Source organism: Protopterus annectens, chromosome 3.part1 (genome assembly GCF_019279795.1).
Source record: "Protopterus annectens isolate FY-2018-M chromosome 3.part1, PAN1.0, whole genome shotgun sequence".
Lineage (NCBI taxonomy): Eukaryota > Metazoa > Chordata > Ceratodontiformes > Protopteridae > Protopterus > Protopterus annectens.
Window position 1 is genome coordinate 1,076,444,740 of NC_056732.1, and position 17,425 is coordinate 1,076,462,164.

The window sequence follows — 17,425 nt, forward strand, 5'->3', positions numbered from 1 at the left end:
AGCTGGCAAAAAATGAACTTAGAGCTCAGCTTTAATTACATTAAATTGCTGATTGACTATTTTCTGCCTATAGAAAATGACTTAATTGAAAAGACTGACAAGCTATATAAAGATATCACTAAAAGATTTAAAGGGGAAATGTTCTCAACTAAACTTGATAATCTCATTGGTCAAGTCACTGCGTATGGAGATAGGTTACAAATCATTAAACTACGCAAGTTACAAAGAGATCAAGATGACTTTGCCAGTGGTCAGGTATTTGTTTGGTCCAGATTTAATCGCGGAGAAGAAACACAAAGAATGGAAAGAGCCGAAATGGCCAACATGAATGATAGACAGCTTGTAAACGAAGTATCTGACATTTCCCCCTTAACATTTGCTACTAATGTAGCTGCAGTCAGTGATTACAGTACGGAATCATCAGCAAACAGGCGTAGACCATTTCTCTCTGATGACACCAACACACCGCCTCCCAATCAAATGGCCTTCACATCTCACTTGGGACTAGGAGCCAAACCCAAATTACAACAAACAAACATAGATTCTTTTTTACCGCTTCCGGTTCGGCAAAGGAGGGACACAAGAGGAAGATCAACGAGCCTGGGGAGAAGAAAAAGGAGACCATCGGAAGAACCGTTAAACAAAAGGGGCCGGCAAAGAGATTGAACAATTTAGTATTTAATCTATCCAACGCCATATTAACAGAAACGGACTATAATCTTTTAAACAGAGGATTAAGCTTCATACCAGCACAAATAGGTAACATATCCAGCATATTTATTTATTTATTTATTTTACATTTGTTGACCGGGCTAGTCCAACTGGATACATATCCCTTTTCAGTAGAGGCCCGGGGAGAAAAGCTCCAACATAAAAGCAATACATGGAGAGAGCAAGTTACATTTACAATATAAGAATAGGAAATAACAGAGACTTAATATAAGTACAAGTAACAAATCTGCATTTTAAACAAATTAGTGTTATAGGATAAACACTGTGAGAATAATGGTCGAAGAACTAGCTAATCAGGGCGAGTTATAAGTAGAGGAATTTAGATAAGTTAGTCGGGTTTATTGATTGAACTAAGAATGTTTACACGTTGTATTGCTTTGAAAATGTTTTTTAAATCAACTACATCACAAGCTAATAATGCCAGTGATACACAGAATACTTTTGAATGTTTTATAAGAAAAAGCGTATTTATGCCTGCTTTGCATCCTTGTTTAGACTGCTTTTTAAAGGCATGTGAAAATGATTTATATAAACATTATTCTGAACATAAAAAAGGATCTTTATTATTGTTTCATAATATATCAAAAGATGAAAGAACTGCATTGAATGTACTAGCCAATAATTCAGAAATTGTAATAAGACCTGCTGACAAAGGGGGAGGGATGGTTATTTTGAACTTAAAGGATTATATGAACTACATGGGACTTCTATTGCAAGATGACAATACTTATAAAAGAATAGATACTAAAGTGGTAGATAAATTAATATATGAAGTCCACCAGAATATATATGATTTATTGTTAACAAGACAAATTAGTTATGATTTTTATAAGTTTTTATTTATTGAACATCCAACTATACCTTACATCAAGGGATTACCCAAGATGCATAAAGGTATTATGCCTCCACCACTACGCCCCATAGTAGTTGGAAACCAATGGGTTACAGAAAATATTTCTATTTTTATTGAAAGGAAACTAAAACCTTTGGTCAATGGTATTCCCACCATCCTAAAAGACTCTTATCAGCTACTAAACAATTTAGATAATTTATCAAGTCCAATTCAAGATAAGCATTTATTGGTTACTTTAGATGTTCAAAGTTTATTTACAGCTATACCCAATGCCTTTGGACTTGAAGCAATAAGTTTTTTATTGAATAGGCTTTCTTCCTACAATAATCATGAACAGATTTTAATAAATGCTCTACTTGATATAGTTCTCAGTAATAATGTAATGTTGTTCAATGGCCACTTTTATATTCAACAGTGGGGGGTTGCCATGGGTACCCCCTGTGCGAATACCTATGCCAATCTGGCAGTCTATAAATGGGAAATTACCAACCTTTTTACACACTCTGATTATTATAAGGTGATTGCATATTATAGATTTGTAGATGACATACTTTTAATATGGGACGGAAGTCCAAGTGAATTGAGAACTTTTATCAATGATTTAGAAAAAACAACTGATTTTTTAAGGTTTTCAATTGAACATTCATATTCTGATATTAATTTCTTAGACTTACATATTAAAAAGGATGGAAAAGGAAAATTAACATCTTCCCTTTATAGAAAAAAATGTTGGAAAAATACATTATTACAACATGAAAGTATGCATCCCAGATTTATTTTTAATAATATTATAAGAGGACAATTTACTAGGCTATATAGAATATGTCAAAATGAAGAGGAACGTAACGATGAATTTGATAAGCTAGAACATTTATTTATAGATAGAGGTTATAATCCAAGAACAGTGGCTACTATAAAAGAGAACTTTATTAATGGATCGAAACAAGTTACAAAAGCGTTTTATAGATCCAATTCAGAAGGAAGGCAATATGAAAGACAAGATTCTAAACAAGTTAGATGCATTATTAGCTACACTAGTGACAATAAATATTTAACAAGTATTATTAGCAAACATTGGTCTATTTTGACTACAAATGATGAAATTAAAAGATTAATAGGTGAAAGACCTACTTTTACTTATAAAAACATGAAAAATTTAAAAAGGCTATTATGTAAAGAGAGATTAATTAATACGACACATTATAGGACACTGACGGGCACTCATTCATGTGGAAAATGTAGCTCTTGTCATTGGATCTCAACAGATAAAGATTTTATACATCCTGAACTATTATTTATTTTTGAATTTAAATGTTTTGCCAACTGTGAAGATAATAATGTAATATATTTGGCTACATGTGAAAAATGTTCTGCATTCTATGTTGGAATGACAACAAGGAAATTAAAGGAGAGAATACAGGAGCATCTGTATGCTATAAAGAAAGCAGACACAAAAAATGCTCTCTCAAAACATATTATAGAATTTCCAACACATAATTTTAAGTTCAGGGTGATACAAAAAAGACTAAGTAATAACAGAAGAGGGGATAATTTTAATAATCTGGAAAATTTAGAACTTGATTGGATTTTCAGATTTCGGGCACAGCAATTTCCTGGCCTAAATAGCTATATTAGTATTAGATCATCTTTGAAAAAGTGCAAATATCATTAATTTTATGAAAATAGATATATAGATTGATGTAGATATTTGCTTTAGTAAATTTATATATATATTCATATCTATTTTTTGATTTATTACAATAAGATATGAATTAATAAAACAGTTTACATTTCTTAATAACTATTGTAGGCTAATTTACACTATAAATGTTTTTATAAATTTATGAATTTATAAATATATATATATATTTTTATATATTTTCATTGGATTTTAATATATTTATTATACTTATTTATTTATGAATATATATATTTTATTATATATCCTCTCTTTCATTACTTAAATATTTAAATATTAACCCTATTACATTTTTTACATGATGACCAATATTATCATAATTCATCATAATTCCTGTATAAAAGGTTATTTATACTGATAATCATCTTGATAGACCATAATATAAATTATATAGCTAGTAAAAATAAAATCAAAAATAGCCTTATGAATTTAATATTATTATGTTGTCACTGGTTTAATATTTATTATACTTATTATATATACATATATATATTTTTAACTCACATTTTTAATCATACATTATGCCTGGTTTTTCTGGATATTCACTGGTATTTATTTATCATTGCTGCTAATTCTTCTAGTTGTTGTTTACTTTTGATTGCTGCTATTTCTTATTGCTGCTACTTTTTCTTCATTACTGCCACTTTTTTCATTGCCGCTATTTTTTCTTATTGCTGCTAGTTTTTTATTGCATATTTTCTTACAGTTGTTAATTTTCAATGCCATTACTGTTTTTAATTCATGTACAATATCTTGTTATCAATTGGCTTATATATGTTTACACATTTTAAAAAGCTGGATATGTTGCATTTTTGCTGGTTTTCATTAACAATGGAAAGTCCGTTATATTTGAATAATTATAGATAGATTCACAGTTGTTTAATATATCTTTTAATATATATTTTATGACACTTGCTCATTATCTGATGAAATAATTATAATGAAACATAATGAATGATATTATGACATAAAAACGATGTTCATTTTTGTTTTATTTTTGTTTTTCGTTTTACATATGGCGATATTTGGCTTTACTGCTTTAAATGAATGAACATTATAAATAGTATAATTGATTGATTATTGTTTAACTAGATGAATTAATGGTTTTAGCAATTAATCTTATTGTATATATAGAGAATGCCTTTACTGTGATGTTATATTCATCTGAAGAAGCGTGCAGTCTGTGGGCACACGAAAGCGCTCATTTTTAGTCAATAAAGGTTCGTTTTTACTCATCGTGGTGTTAACCTGCTCTTTTTATTATATCATTTGTTGGATTCTGGCTGCTGGTTAACTTTGAGAGAGAGGTTGGTTATTTCTTCGTACATGTGAAATGCTCACATACTGTTATGAACATGTGAAGCAAAGACATATTCACGTTAAAGTGACTAATTCCAGTGCTACAGCAAATTTCAAAGTTATCACGGTTAAGAAAGTCCTAAAATCTGCCTCTGAACAGCCTTTTACTTGTTTAATTTCATAAAACTGCAAGCCGCGGTGGTACAGCGGTTGCATTGTTGCCTTACAGCAAGAGGTTCTCCCGTTTGATTCTCAGCTAGTGTGCGGGGAGTGCCTTCTGTGTGGAGTATGCATGTCCTCCCTGTGGTTGAGTGGCCTCCAAAAAGACATGCGTAATTGGGCGTGCCTTCGCTGAAGGTTGGGCATCGGGCTGGCAACTCGGCACCATAAAAATCTACTGCCAATCATTAGCAGACCGGAGTTCCGCTGTGGCAACCCCTTACCAGGAAAAGCCAAAAAGACAAACAAACAACAACACATGGGGAGGTCATATAGCATCTTGAAGCCCAGTTCTGTGGTGCAGAGGGATAAAACCCTGACCAGATGGCCTGAGTTCTGAAGAAGCTGAGTAGGGAAGGATGGCAATAAGTGACCAATGCCAACTCACCCTTCTAGGAAGATGACAGTTGTTTTGGTCTGCTGCTCCACCATAAGTAACTGGAGGGTTAAAGGCATTGAAAAAGGTATTTGATGGGGAAAAAAGGCTTGGTTCTACAAATCTAGTGATGATAACTCTCATTTGTGTGTATATGTGTGTGTGTGTGTGTGTGTGTGTGTGTGTGTGTGTGTGTGTGTGTGTGTGTGTGTGCGTGCGTGTGTGTGTGTGTGTGTGTGTGTGTGTGTGTGTGTGTGTGTGTGCGTGTGTGTGTGTGTGTGTGTGTGTGTGTGTGTGTGTGTGTGTGTGTGTGTGTTAAAACACACATACAAACAGAGAGGGTATAGACCCTTCTGGTGATTATTTATGTAAATTATTCAGTTAGGGGTAAGATAAAGTCATTTGAAATAGCCTCACAGTCTGCATCAGTTGTAAGTAAAGGTGCTTAACCCCCTCTATGACTGCTGATATGGTAATATCTCCAGTCAGCTCTCACATCCTTGCTGGAGAGTCCCTAGCACTGGGGGAATGAATGAGCTCAAGATCAATTGGGGAGCTATAATGGTCATCAGGAATGGAGGAAAAAGCATATTAAAATACTTCTCAAACTGCTATTAAAGTGAACTACAACTGAGCTTTGTTTATACCTAAGTGTGAAAGAGACAAGAACAGCAACACTATCTGTAAACATACTGAAGCAATGCCTTTTTCCAGGGGCCCTGCAAATAAACACAGACAACTCAATAGTTTATTTGGCATATAAACAAGCAAGATCTACTTGTGTTGGCCACTGTACTATGCCTTACTACCCCAGTCACTGAATACATCTTGCAAACAGAGTTCTTGAGGCAGTCAGTGTCACACAAATGACATTAGTTCAGTTTGGTCTCCATTAATGTAACAGCTCAGTCAGAACCCCCACTAGTATTTCTCTTTGTAGTAAAGGGTAATGCACAACCCCTAGTGTTTTCCTGCTTTTACCATTATCCAGGAGCTTGAACAATAGACCTCTTTTTCATTTAATTAGCTTGCTGGTCTGGCTTCTGATTTCATTCCCCTCTCTCTGAAATGGGGAGCTAATAAAAGACATAAGGACAAAGGGGCAAATGTGATCACCACAGCACTTACTTCTAGCTAGCTTATTATTTATTTATATTACTTCTTCTTTATAAAAAACATCTGCCATGGCAAGACTGAATTCTATACCAAATCCTAAGTCTCTCAGCCTGCATGCATGGAGTATCTGATGTTAATGTAATGCACTTTCTTTATCCAGGGAAATAATCTTCATACTCAGGAAAGATAGAAGGTTTTCGGCATGGAAGCCTTATGTTTCCTCCTTTAGTGAAGATTCATAGGTTCGTAGGTAAGTACTAGGCAATCAATTTGCAGACCGTTACAAGCCTAGCCAAAAAAAAAAAAAAAAAAAGAAAAAGAAACACTCAGAAGTTCTCTCCACCTTCAAGGAGGGCAAAAAAAGAAAGACCAGGGGATAACTTAAGGTAACCTATATATTGTCACAAAATCTTGCCCCATCCAATAGGCATTAGTCATAGTCAGTAGTCATAGCCCTGCAAGGCTACTGACCTCAACTCCCCCCACCCCCCTTTTAAAATATCCTCAGTGGACAACACCCTCGTCACCCCAGTACCACAAACCAAACTACTAGGAACAATCATTGACCAAAATCTGAAAATTCAATAAGCATATAGCCCAAACCATAACTAAAGTTCATAAAAACCCGGCACCCTTTATCGATGAAAAAACTACCTGACCACTGACAGTAAGGCCATCAAGCTAGAACTCACCTATTCTCCACATTACTATATTCATCCCCTGCTCTAACCAACCTAAACAAAGGTGACAAACAAATTAACCACTTGCTATAACAAAATAGCAAAATTCGCTACCAACTTCTCCTAGCAATCTCATCAGTGTCAAGCCCTTAAACAATTAGGCTGGCTAAAATTACCTAACTCATTAAACTTTAACCAACTTACCATGGCACATCAAATGGTATACCACCCCAATAAAATCCCATCTCTAACAGGCTTACTCAGTCTCTACAACAACAACCTCCAACTAAGATCCAAACAAAATGCTAGTAGAAATATCTAAAAGCAAATATATATCTGGCGACTACTTTTACTCAAGTGCAGTTGCCAAAATCTGGAACTCACTCCCCAATAAAATCAGAAATGCAAAATAACAAATTTAACTTCAAAAGTCAGCTGAAGTCTTACCTATCCAATTCCTGGATATGCAGGCTAACCTAATAAATACCTAGTTCTTTCACATTATTAACTGCAAATGGTGCTTTACATGATAAAGCTCTACTGTAACAACATGCATGATACTTCAAAGTGTGTCACTATCTCAGATTAACCACCTGTATATTACTTTCTATGTATTGTTTAAATGTTTTTCAAAAAGGACTATGATGAATGTTTTTTTATAGAATTTTTGAAAATTGATTGCATTGTGATTATGTTACCTGCTTTCTGTTTTGAATGTTTTTGAATATTTTTGTAACATGATATAGTATGTGGAGCTTTTCTCTCTAGGCCTCTGCTGAAAACAGGCAGTTTTTGCCCAGTTGGACTTTCTTGGTTAATAAATGTAAAATAAATAAAAAATAAATAAATTAGATTATGGAATTAAGGCGTCTGTGCCATAGTATTATTCAGGGATAGTAGGCTTAGATATTTTAGGGAATGGAATTATTGTGACTGATTTCTAGATAGGAAGTATTGAGAAGGTGGTAAATGTTAGATCATAAATATGGGTAAATGGGTTAGAAATGGAATAAGCATATTTTTAGGACATTTGGTTATAGTAACAGGTCTGAATGTACAACTTTGTTAGGAAGTGTCAGTAGAAGTTTGCAGATCTGAGTTTTGGAAATGGTGCTGAAGTAAAACAAAAGTAAGTAGATTTGAGGGTGTTACACAGGGAAGAAGGTTAGAAAATGGTTTGGTGAGTGGGATGGCATGGTGGCTTAACAGTGAAGACGTTTTTAAGATTATTAGAGGTATTAAACAGTACTCCGGTGGATTCAGCTAAGCTAGGTGATGGTGTGATTAATAAAGTGTTAGTGGTGATGCCCTAAGAAAGACTTTATCCTGCCCAGTACCATCTTCGGAAAGAAAAGTTGTTTGTCTAGAAATGTGGAAGCTGGATTTGGGATTTTTTTTATTTTATATTTAGAAGTAATGCAAAATACAACATATCATTGCTTCTGAATTGATGTTGTTAGTTGACTTCTAGGATTTTCTGACAGTATTCCTTTCTTTGCGAACATTTTTATGATCAGAAGTTGGCCAGGGTAGTGGCTTTCCTTGAATAAGCATTTTTACTGGGTATATACAGTTGGTAAGAGAAAGAAGATAAAAAATAATGAGTTGATCAAAGACTGTGCTTGCAATGTTTGTTGGGTAGAAGTCAGACCAATCAGTGCGGGCAAGGTGATTTCTTTTTTCAGGGAGGGGGGATGAGAAGCAGTCATCAATATTTAGTGAAAGAAGTTTAGAATATTTCAATGACTAGAATGAGAGTAGAAGGCAGTGGCCATTTAGAGAAATGGGGAAAATATTTAGAAATTTGCATTAATGAGGAATATTAATGAGAAGGCCGTCAATAAGAGTTCCATGGGATGAATTTTGTTTGGATGTACTGGACAGAGGTGACTACTTGTGTGAGATCATGTAAGGAGGAGGTTTGTGCCAGCTTGTTGGTGAGATTGTCAAATAAATCAACATAGGTCCCCAAGTCAAAGGAAATTAAGTTTATCGATTCAGTTGCTGAGATTTGTAAGAAGTGAGAAATAGAATTCTAAAGAGGAAGTGGAGGAATAGAGGCAGTGGCTATATAGAGGGAGTTATGAAAAGTAAGTTTAAATTGTATTGCAACCAAAGCACTGTGTGTACCATGAGGGAGTTGCCAGTATCCTACTGTGTAAGTGAAGAAGTTGTTTTTTGACAGTAATAGTGCGCCTACACTTGTAGAATACCTGAGTCTATGGTGCTGATTTGGCTGGCCCTACATTTTGTATAGTCTCACTTCAGTAAACCTTCAACTAGAAATAGTATGGCAAGATTAACAAAATAAACAAAATGACACACACCCCTTACTTATGTATACTAACTTTATCATCATGTAACCATTAAAAGAAAAGTGCAAACACTTGGAATACAAAAAACTGCAGTAGCAGTGGTTTCCTATCTAAACATGACTAGACAGTTTAACATTAGGGAATAGAAGCTGACAAGCATAAACTTATCCACTTTATACTCAACAAAGTTTGATTTCTCATGATTCACACTTAGCTCAAACTTCAGGTGAATGCAATTGGTACTGCCGCTTCTAGTTCTTACCACAAAAAATCTGGACAAAGCCAAACATAATGGGGAGAAGTGAGCAAAGCTCCAAAAATAGGGACAAATTGTAAATATTGCTCTTATAAACATAGGAAGTTGTGAAAAATAAAATATTTTGTGTTACCATACATTTTCCAGAGGATGTGGTCTGAAAGTCAAATGCCTGCCATTATTCAGTGAATTCAGCCCTCACTGATTTGCTACAAAAATCCAGAAAATCACAAATTTTATGAGAAACAGACCACAAATATGAGGTAAAAATCTGGATATTCTGCAAAAATCTGGACAGTTGAGATGTATGCTGCCACTGTTTACAATGGAAGTACCTTTCTAAAATATTGCCCCTTTAATTCAAAAGCAGTCCGGCTAAATGCTCTTACACTTCAAATGAATATTACTGACTAGCTGGTTATGTTGCATCCAGTGGAAGAGATACATTTAGCAGAACTGTTTCATTGCTACCTGAATGAGAAGACATCGATTCACAGAACTGCCAAAGAATTTCTAGATATAACTCTGCCATTGCAGAGTTGCTGTGGTGTTACCTAGGTACTTCCTGTATTCATGTTATAACTGCTCATTTTTATCAGGTCTGTTTGAGATGAGGCAGATAGCTAAAGGTTCTATACCTCACACCAGCCACTCACTTGTTGCCTTTTCAAATTTGTGCCTTATACCACACAGCCCTCATGGGTGATAACTGCAGATACTGTCAAAAGGAGAGACATTACTTTGCAAAAACACACATTGGCTATTGTTCATGTTGCAGCATCAAAGTCAAGAAAATGAAACAATCAGTATGAACCTCCTATTTGCACATCACATGCTCACTCAGTAATGTCTACTCTACTACTGTCCAGGTGCCATATTCCTTTACTCTTCTCCACAACTAATTTTCCATTTGTGTGTCTCTTCATATCAGAGGTTTTAGACAAATATGGCATTAGCAGAGCATTAAAATGGCATGCCTTTTTCAACAGCAATATATCTTTGGTATGTAACTGTGTGGGTGTGGGTGCGTGTGCATGCGTTTTGTATGTGTGTGGGATGGATATACAGGCAGATGAGGAATAGGGGACCCAGAGTACTGAGTACAGGTATCAATCCTAAGATTACTTTTTCATGCATTTGATTGTTTGAAATGAGCCTTAACTGTTTAAAACTAATTCTTACCAGGTGTTTCTTCATTTCGTCTTTGCAGCTCTGTTTCAACTTGGTCCAAAACTTTCTCTAGCTCATCAAGAATTCTTTTTAGGTACTTTATGTTATCATGGTCTAGTAGTTTAGACTAAGAACAGAAAATATACTTTAGTTTTAAAATTAAAAAAATATAAAGGGCTGTATATATCTGCATGCAGAAAATATTCATCTGATATAAATAAATTTACAGTAAATGAAATATTAATATTGTCATGTTTTTCAGAAGTACACAAATACAAGATAGAGTTTGTCTTCGTACTAAAAATGTTGGAGGCACAGCATGCATTACTGTTTCAGTGTTGCACAAGTCAGTCATTGCAGTACAGTTTTAATGCCCTTACTAAACAAATAATCATGTGTGTCAGTACGTGCCCTTAATGTGTAACCTTTTATTTCAGTGTTCATTGTAATACTAATAATACCCATTTGTTAACCAGATAGGCCCACTGGGCACACAGTTCCTTTTTAGGGGCAACCCAGGTGCAATGTCTGGTTAAATGACTTGCTCAAGGTCACAAAGTAGGCAAATGAGGGCAAAAGAGGGCTGATGGAATAAATTGCTGTACCAAGGGAATTACAGCTCACAGCTTTAACCTTCTGCAACTAGTTAAAACAAGCTAAAAGTCTCATTAGATGCAGTCTGAAAGTTTTAGACTCATATACCCTTTCCCCCAATCATTTGTCTAATAGCCTATTAGAGAATGGGCTTACTGTACATCAGCACCCTAAATGGAGAACGAGCATTCTCCACCAGGGTATTAATGTAAAAGTAATGCCCGCCAAAAAAATGAATCCACTGCTTCACAGCAGCATATCAAGCTGCCGTGGAACTCGGATTGACAAAACGAAACAGCCGCCATTATTTTACATTCGCTAAACAGGGCTTTTGCTGTTTAGTGAGTGTAAAATGTAAACAAAAAAAAAAAGTTGTGTGTGTGTGTGTGTGTGCGTGTGTGTGTGTGTGTGTGTGTGTGTGTTTATGTCTGTGTGTGAGTGTATGCATGCATGTCAATGAAAGTGAGAGCGAGTGAGCCATTTTTTTACATTCGCTAAGTAGCACTTTTGCTGTTTAGTGAGTTTAAAATAAAAAAAATTAAAATAAAGCATGTGTGTGAGGGTGTATGCATGTATGAGAGTAAGAGAGGCATAGAGCAATCGATAAAGTGAAACAGAAATGTGTGTGTCTGTGTGTGTGTGTGTGTGTGTGTGTGTGTGTGTGTGTGTGTGTGTGTGTGTGTGTGTGTGTGTGTGTGTGTGTGTGTGTGTGTGTGTGTGTGTGTGCGGGCGTTTGCGCGTGTGTTTCTGTCTGCATGTGTGAGTGAATGCGTGCATGAAAGCAGAGAGACTGTGTGTGTGTGAGTGTGTGTGTGTGTGTGTGTGTGTGTGTGTGTGTGTGTGTGTGTGTGTGTGTGTGTGTGTGTGTGTGTGTGTGTGAGAGAGAGAGAGAGAAGTGAAGTGTGGAAGCGATCCAATGATCTCCTGATATCATGTGTGAGTGAGAGTGAAGACAGGATGATCTCTGCCAGCACTTAGAGAATGGGCTCTCTGTAAAACTGTTGTGTTTTACTTACTTATGTATTTTTTAAGTACTATTTTATTGTTTATTATATTTTGGATGTAAAATGCTTCCTCCAACACCATTAATGTATTCTACAGCAAGTATGAAACATTATTTTACATCAAAAATGTATTAAAAAAAATAGTACTTAAAAAATACATAAGCAAGTAAAACACAACAATTTTACAGACAGCCCATTCTCTAAGCACAATAATGCCCTCCAGGGTGTGTGTTAATGTGTAATTTATACTCAACATAGTTGTGGCATCGGGCCTCACAATACCCCTGGGTGGGCATTAATTACACATCAACACGTGTGTGTGTGCGAGCGTGTGTGTGTGTGTGTGTGTGTGTGTGTGTGTGTGTGTGTGTGTGTGTGTGTGTGTGTGTGTGTGTGCGGGCGTGTGCGCGTATGTTTCTGTTGGGCATTATTGCTTGCTTAAAGATAGTTAAAAAAAGAAGCCTAATGGAAGAGGTATGGAATTCAAGAGTCTAGCAGATATGCAGTGAAAGCTACTTCTTTTAAGGGCAGTATTAGATACAGAGAACTTACTCTACTGCCAATCATTAGCGGACCGGAGTTCTGCTGTGGCGACCCCTAACCGGGAAAAGCCGAAAGACACAAACAAACAAACAATTAGATACAGAGAACTTGAGTTGTTCATAATGGAGAATTGGAGAAACAAAAATTTCACACCCAGTGTTGAAGCCATAACTTTATTTTAATGGCACAAATCAGACTCTCCCAGTCAGCTTATATCCAATTAAATATAATAACAACAGTATATGCCTTTCCCTATACCTTAGATGTTTTACATTAAAAATGAGTCCTGTAAAATTATCTTTGCCTCCTTTCTAACTTATTTAGTGGATACAATGTGTGTACACAGACAGAAAAACACTAATCTATATGTGGTCTCACAAGTGACTTATGGAGGAGGAGCAGCATGTTACAATCTCTACTGAAAAATTGATGTGACAAATCCTTTATTGTTGAATATCACTACCTTATAACAAAATCTAGGTTAGCATCAAACTGTAGATAGTCATCTACTCCTAAATCACTAATTCTATCAGCCTCAAATAGAATAGAATTATCTAAGCGATATAGGCACCCAGGATCATTGTGTCCAAAGTATAAGATCTTTCATTTGGATACATTAACAAATTTGTTAAGCTTTTGAACTATTACGCAACTTATCCAGAAACTTTTATAAAATGGCTTGGTCAATATGATTGGTCACAACTGCACAATATCAGTAGCATCTGCAAATCTGCTCACAAAGATGTTCAGCTGTATGAAATTCAAACATAAATATGCTAAATAATAGTGGTTCAAGAACTAAACCTTGTGAAACACCCACATTAACAACCTTCACTTCTGAAAATGTATTCCCTAGTCTCACCTTGCATCTTCTATCCTGGAACCAACTTGTAACTCCCTGTGATGGCCTCTATACCCCTGGCCAGTAATCCTCACCACTGACACCAGTGAGAGATGGTCACTAAGCACAGGAATGGGTTTACACAGTATTTTAAGATGCAGCTCTCTGCATCAAGTGCAATTTCCCTTAAGAGCACACAGGGAACATAGTCCAGATGTGGGACTGGACTCTCTGTCTCTCCAGATCCCAAACAAATCTACCTTTGAAGCACTGTGTCCCAGTTCCAAGTAGCTGACACACCCACACCTGGATATTTGATTTTCACACACACTTCTGAAAAAGGCTGGCACAGATTTACTAGCTGTGGCCCCTTCTACCTAGACTATAAGGTAAACATACTGCAACAAATCAACTACTCTAAGGCTCTTACAAGGGTATTCAATTATACTGAGTAAAATCGATACTAATATAAATAGTGGAGTGTAAACAAAGCAGCAAAGCTTTTTGGAGTGGCTATGGTGTCACTAAAATAAGCACAAGTACTCTCAAGATGTTATAAGTAAAAGACCAGCCACAATGGAAAGTATAAAATATTTAATAATAAATAATAAAATAGAAAAACATGAGTATACTAAATATCTAAGTACAATAAACACCAGAGTTTCAGACACAGGAGAAAAAAAATAAATCAGTTGGACAGATTCAAACGTATGCAGAAAAATAATACTTAACTAATCTTACTGTGTTCCCTGACTGTCTAGAGAATAACTGTTCTCTAGCAAGCTATCATAATTAATACAGCAAGGCAAGATTATATGCTAAGATGCTTACTTCCACAAGGCAAGGTGATGGGCTTTCAAACTAAAAGTGAACTGAACAACTAAATTAACTAACTCAACTGACTGTCATAGATTTTTATATCAGGTTCCAAAGAAAGCAAAACAAAACAAGCTGCTGTGAGAGTTCCATCCCATCAGTGCTGGTTATGGAATATTTGATCACCTTACTCTGGTACAATTCACACTCAGAGCTTTGATAAGATCTGTTGCTGTATCTGAAAGCTATAGAACAATTTCAAAAACTTCCACTCTTCCCTTACAGAATTCTTTGTTTAAGCATAAACATTTAATCAGTTATAATAACACTGTTGATACATTTTTAACACAAGCATCTGTATTACTCATTGTGACAGCCAAATGACACAAAATCATACACAAAACTCCAGCCAACTATGCTGACATATGTTACACATGCTCTGCCCCATTCTCCCTAGCGCAGATAGCAATACCTCACATCGTCACATCTCCCCAGCTCCTTTGAAGACTCAAGCTAGTTTCTTAAGTGACTCTAGAAAAACATTGCTGAGAGAAATGGGCCTGTCATCCTATACCCTGTCTTGAGATTACATTTGAATTGGCATTGCTGTACTCTGGCCTGGCTAACACAGGGGGTACTCCCAAAGCCCCTTTAAGCTTTTGGAATGCCTGCTTGCAGGCTGGGGTCCACACTACCTTATCTGGCCTGTTTTTCCTTGTCAGGTTTGTGAGGGGAGCAGGTATTGGACTATAATTGGGATCAAAGTTTCTACAGTACTGTTCCCAAGAATGTCCTCACCTGCTTTTTGGTAACAGATGCAGACCAAGCCTGAATAGCTTCCACTTTGGTAGGTTCTGGCCTAATCTTACCACCCTCACTCTATGTCCCAGGCAGGAAACCTCTGCTATACCCAGCTGACACTTACTGGGCTTAATGGTCAACTCTGTCCTTTGCAGTCTGCTCAGGACCTCCCTTTTTAAGCGCAGCCTGGATAACTGGATGGGGAACAGAAAATATACCCTTAGGATTCCACCTGTGTCCCTGCTGGACAGTGGCATAGGGTGTTAACTTGTTGGAACATGGACTAAATTCTTGGCTAGGCTTGTAAGGGCCTTAGGGCCAATAACCTAGTATTGTCCTATGATCTTATGATACTGACATGCTGAGGCTTCATCATGTTAACATAGTACAATTTGTGCCCCCATGCCTCCAGCCTAGCAGGTTTAGCATGTAATTTACATTACTGACATTCCCTACCACTTTGAAGGGTCTCTTCCAAGCTGCCTACAGCTTACTATGTCTGACAGGAATGAGGACCAAAACCTGCTGTCCCACAGCGTACTCTTGGGCTTGAGCATTCCTGTCATACCAGACTTTTTCTGCTTGGGCCCCTGCCAGCTTCTCCTGGGCCAAGCCCATGAGCTCCCTAAGTGTTGTCCTGAGGTTTAGGACATATGCCACAACAGACTCCTTGTGGGATTCCCACTAACCTTCCCACTCATCACAAATCAAATCTAAAGAACCCTCACCCCATGCCTATGCAGCAATTCAAATGGTGAAAAATCTGTGGATTCCTGGAGTACCTCTCTGTATGCAAACAATAGATGGAGCAAATATTTGCCCCACTCTCTCCTAAACTGGTCTCTAAATGCCTGTAGCATGGTCTTTAGTGTAGAGTTGAACCTCTCCACAAGACCTTTAGTCTGTGGGTGGTAGCGGATGGTCTTTAGGTACTTCACCCCACAACGCTTCCACAGACAAGCCAGCAGGTCTGACATAAAATTGGCACTTCTGTCAGTTAGTATTTTTCTCGGGAAACCTACCCTGCCCAAAATCTCTAACAAAGTATTTGCCATTTTCTCTGCCTCCATGGAGGACAGAGCCACAACCTCAGGGCATCTAGTAGCATAATCTACTAACACCAGTATATACCTCTTCCATGTGGAACTTGGGGTACTCAGAGGTCCCACAATATCCATAGCTACCCCCTGAAATGGCTCCTAAATCACAGGTAAAGGCATCAACAGAGCTTTTACCTTGTCCCCTGTCTTGGCTATCTTTTGGCACTGCTCACAGGTCCTGCAGTATCCTGTCAAATCCCTTGCAATCCCAGGCCAACAAAAGTTCTGCATAATATGTCTCTTGGTACACTTTATGCCCATATGACCCACAAAAGGAATGTCATGGGTTATGGCTGGAAGTGCCAGGTGGCAGGCTCTGGGCACTACGAACTGCTGTATTACCTCACACTCTAGCCCTCACACAGGGGTCCATTCTTTATACAGTAATTCTTTGTTCCAGTATACACACTCCACTTTTCCTTCAGCATCAGAATTCTCCTTAGCTACCTTCTTTAAGCCTCGTAAGCTAGGGTCTGAAAGCTGAGCCTGACTCAACTCTTCTTTTGTGACCCCTCATAGGTCCCCACCATAGAAAGCCTATCATCTTCTGACAGTGGTGCTTCACTGTCATCCTGAGTACTACCACTTATCCCTGTCCTTGCAGTCACCCTCTCCATGGGAACATCAGTACCTACCAGCAGCTCTGGCTCACTTTCAGGCTCACTACTACAAGATAGCTCCCTCTCTGAAATAGCCACATCATAAGCCCCAGCTTCTGCTGTTGGGTCTGTCTGGTTCTCCTCCAGCCTACCAGACCTACAAGTCTGTCTCCTAGCCTGACTGCATATAGCTGCATGCACACAAGGTACTGCATTATCAAAATCATTCCCTATTAAGACATCTGCAGGAATATCCTCAAACACAGCTACCTGCTTGCTTCCTTTTCCACCCTCCCAGACAAGGTGAACCCTGGCCAAAGGTATATGGAATGGGATCCTTCCTAAAGCTCTGACTGGAGTGGACTGCCCAAGCAAGTACTGCTCCTCTTTAAACACTGCAGGCTTCACAATA

The 17,425-nt window shown here is 37.2% G+C and overlaps 1 protein-coding gene across 3 annotated transcripts in view; it reads right to left on the bottom strand.

Moving 5' to 3' along the window:
* Positions 1–17,425, bottom strand: part of GDAP1 (ganglioside induced differentiation associated protein 1) — a 178,860-nt gene that overhangs the window by 17,838 nt on the left and 143,597 nt on the right. For all 3 annotated transcript variants that reach the window (XM_044067210.1, XM_044067212.1, XM_044067211.1), the window contains one exon: positions 10,728–10,842. In XM_044067210.1, coding sequence (XP_043923145.1) covers positions 10,728–10,842 — 115 coding nt within the window. The remainder of the gene's footprint in view (positions 1–10,727; positions 10,843–17,425) is intronic.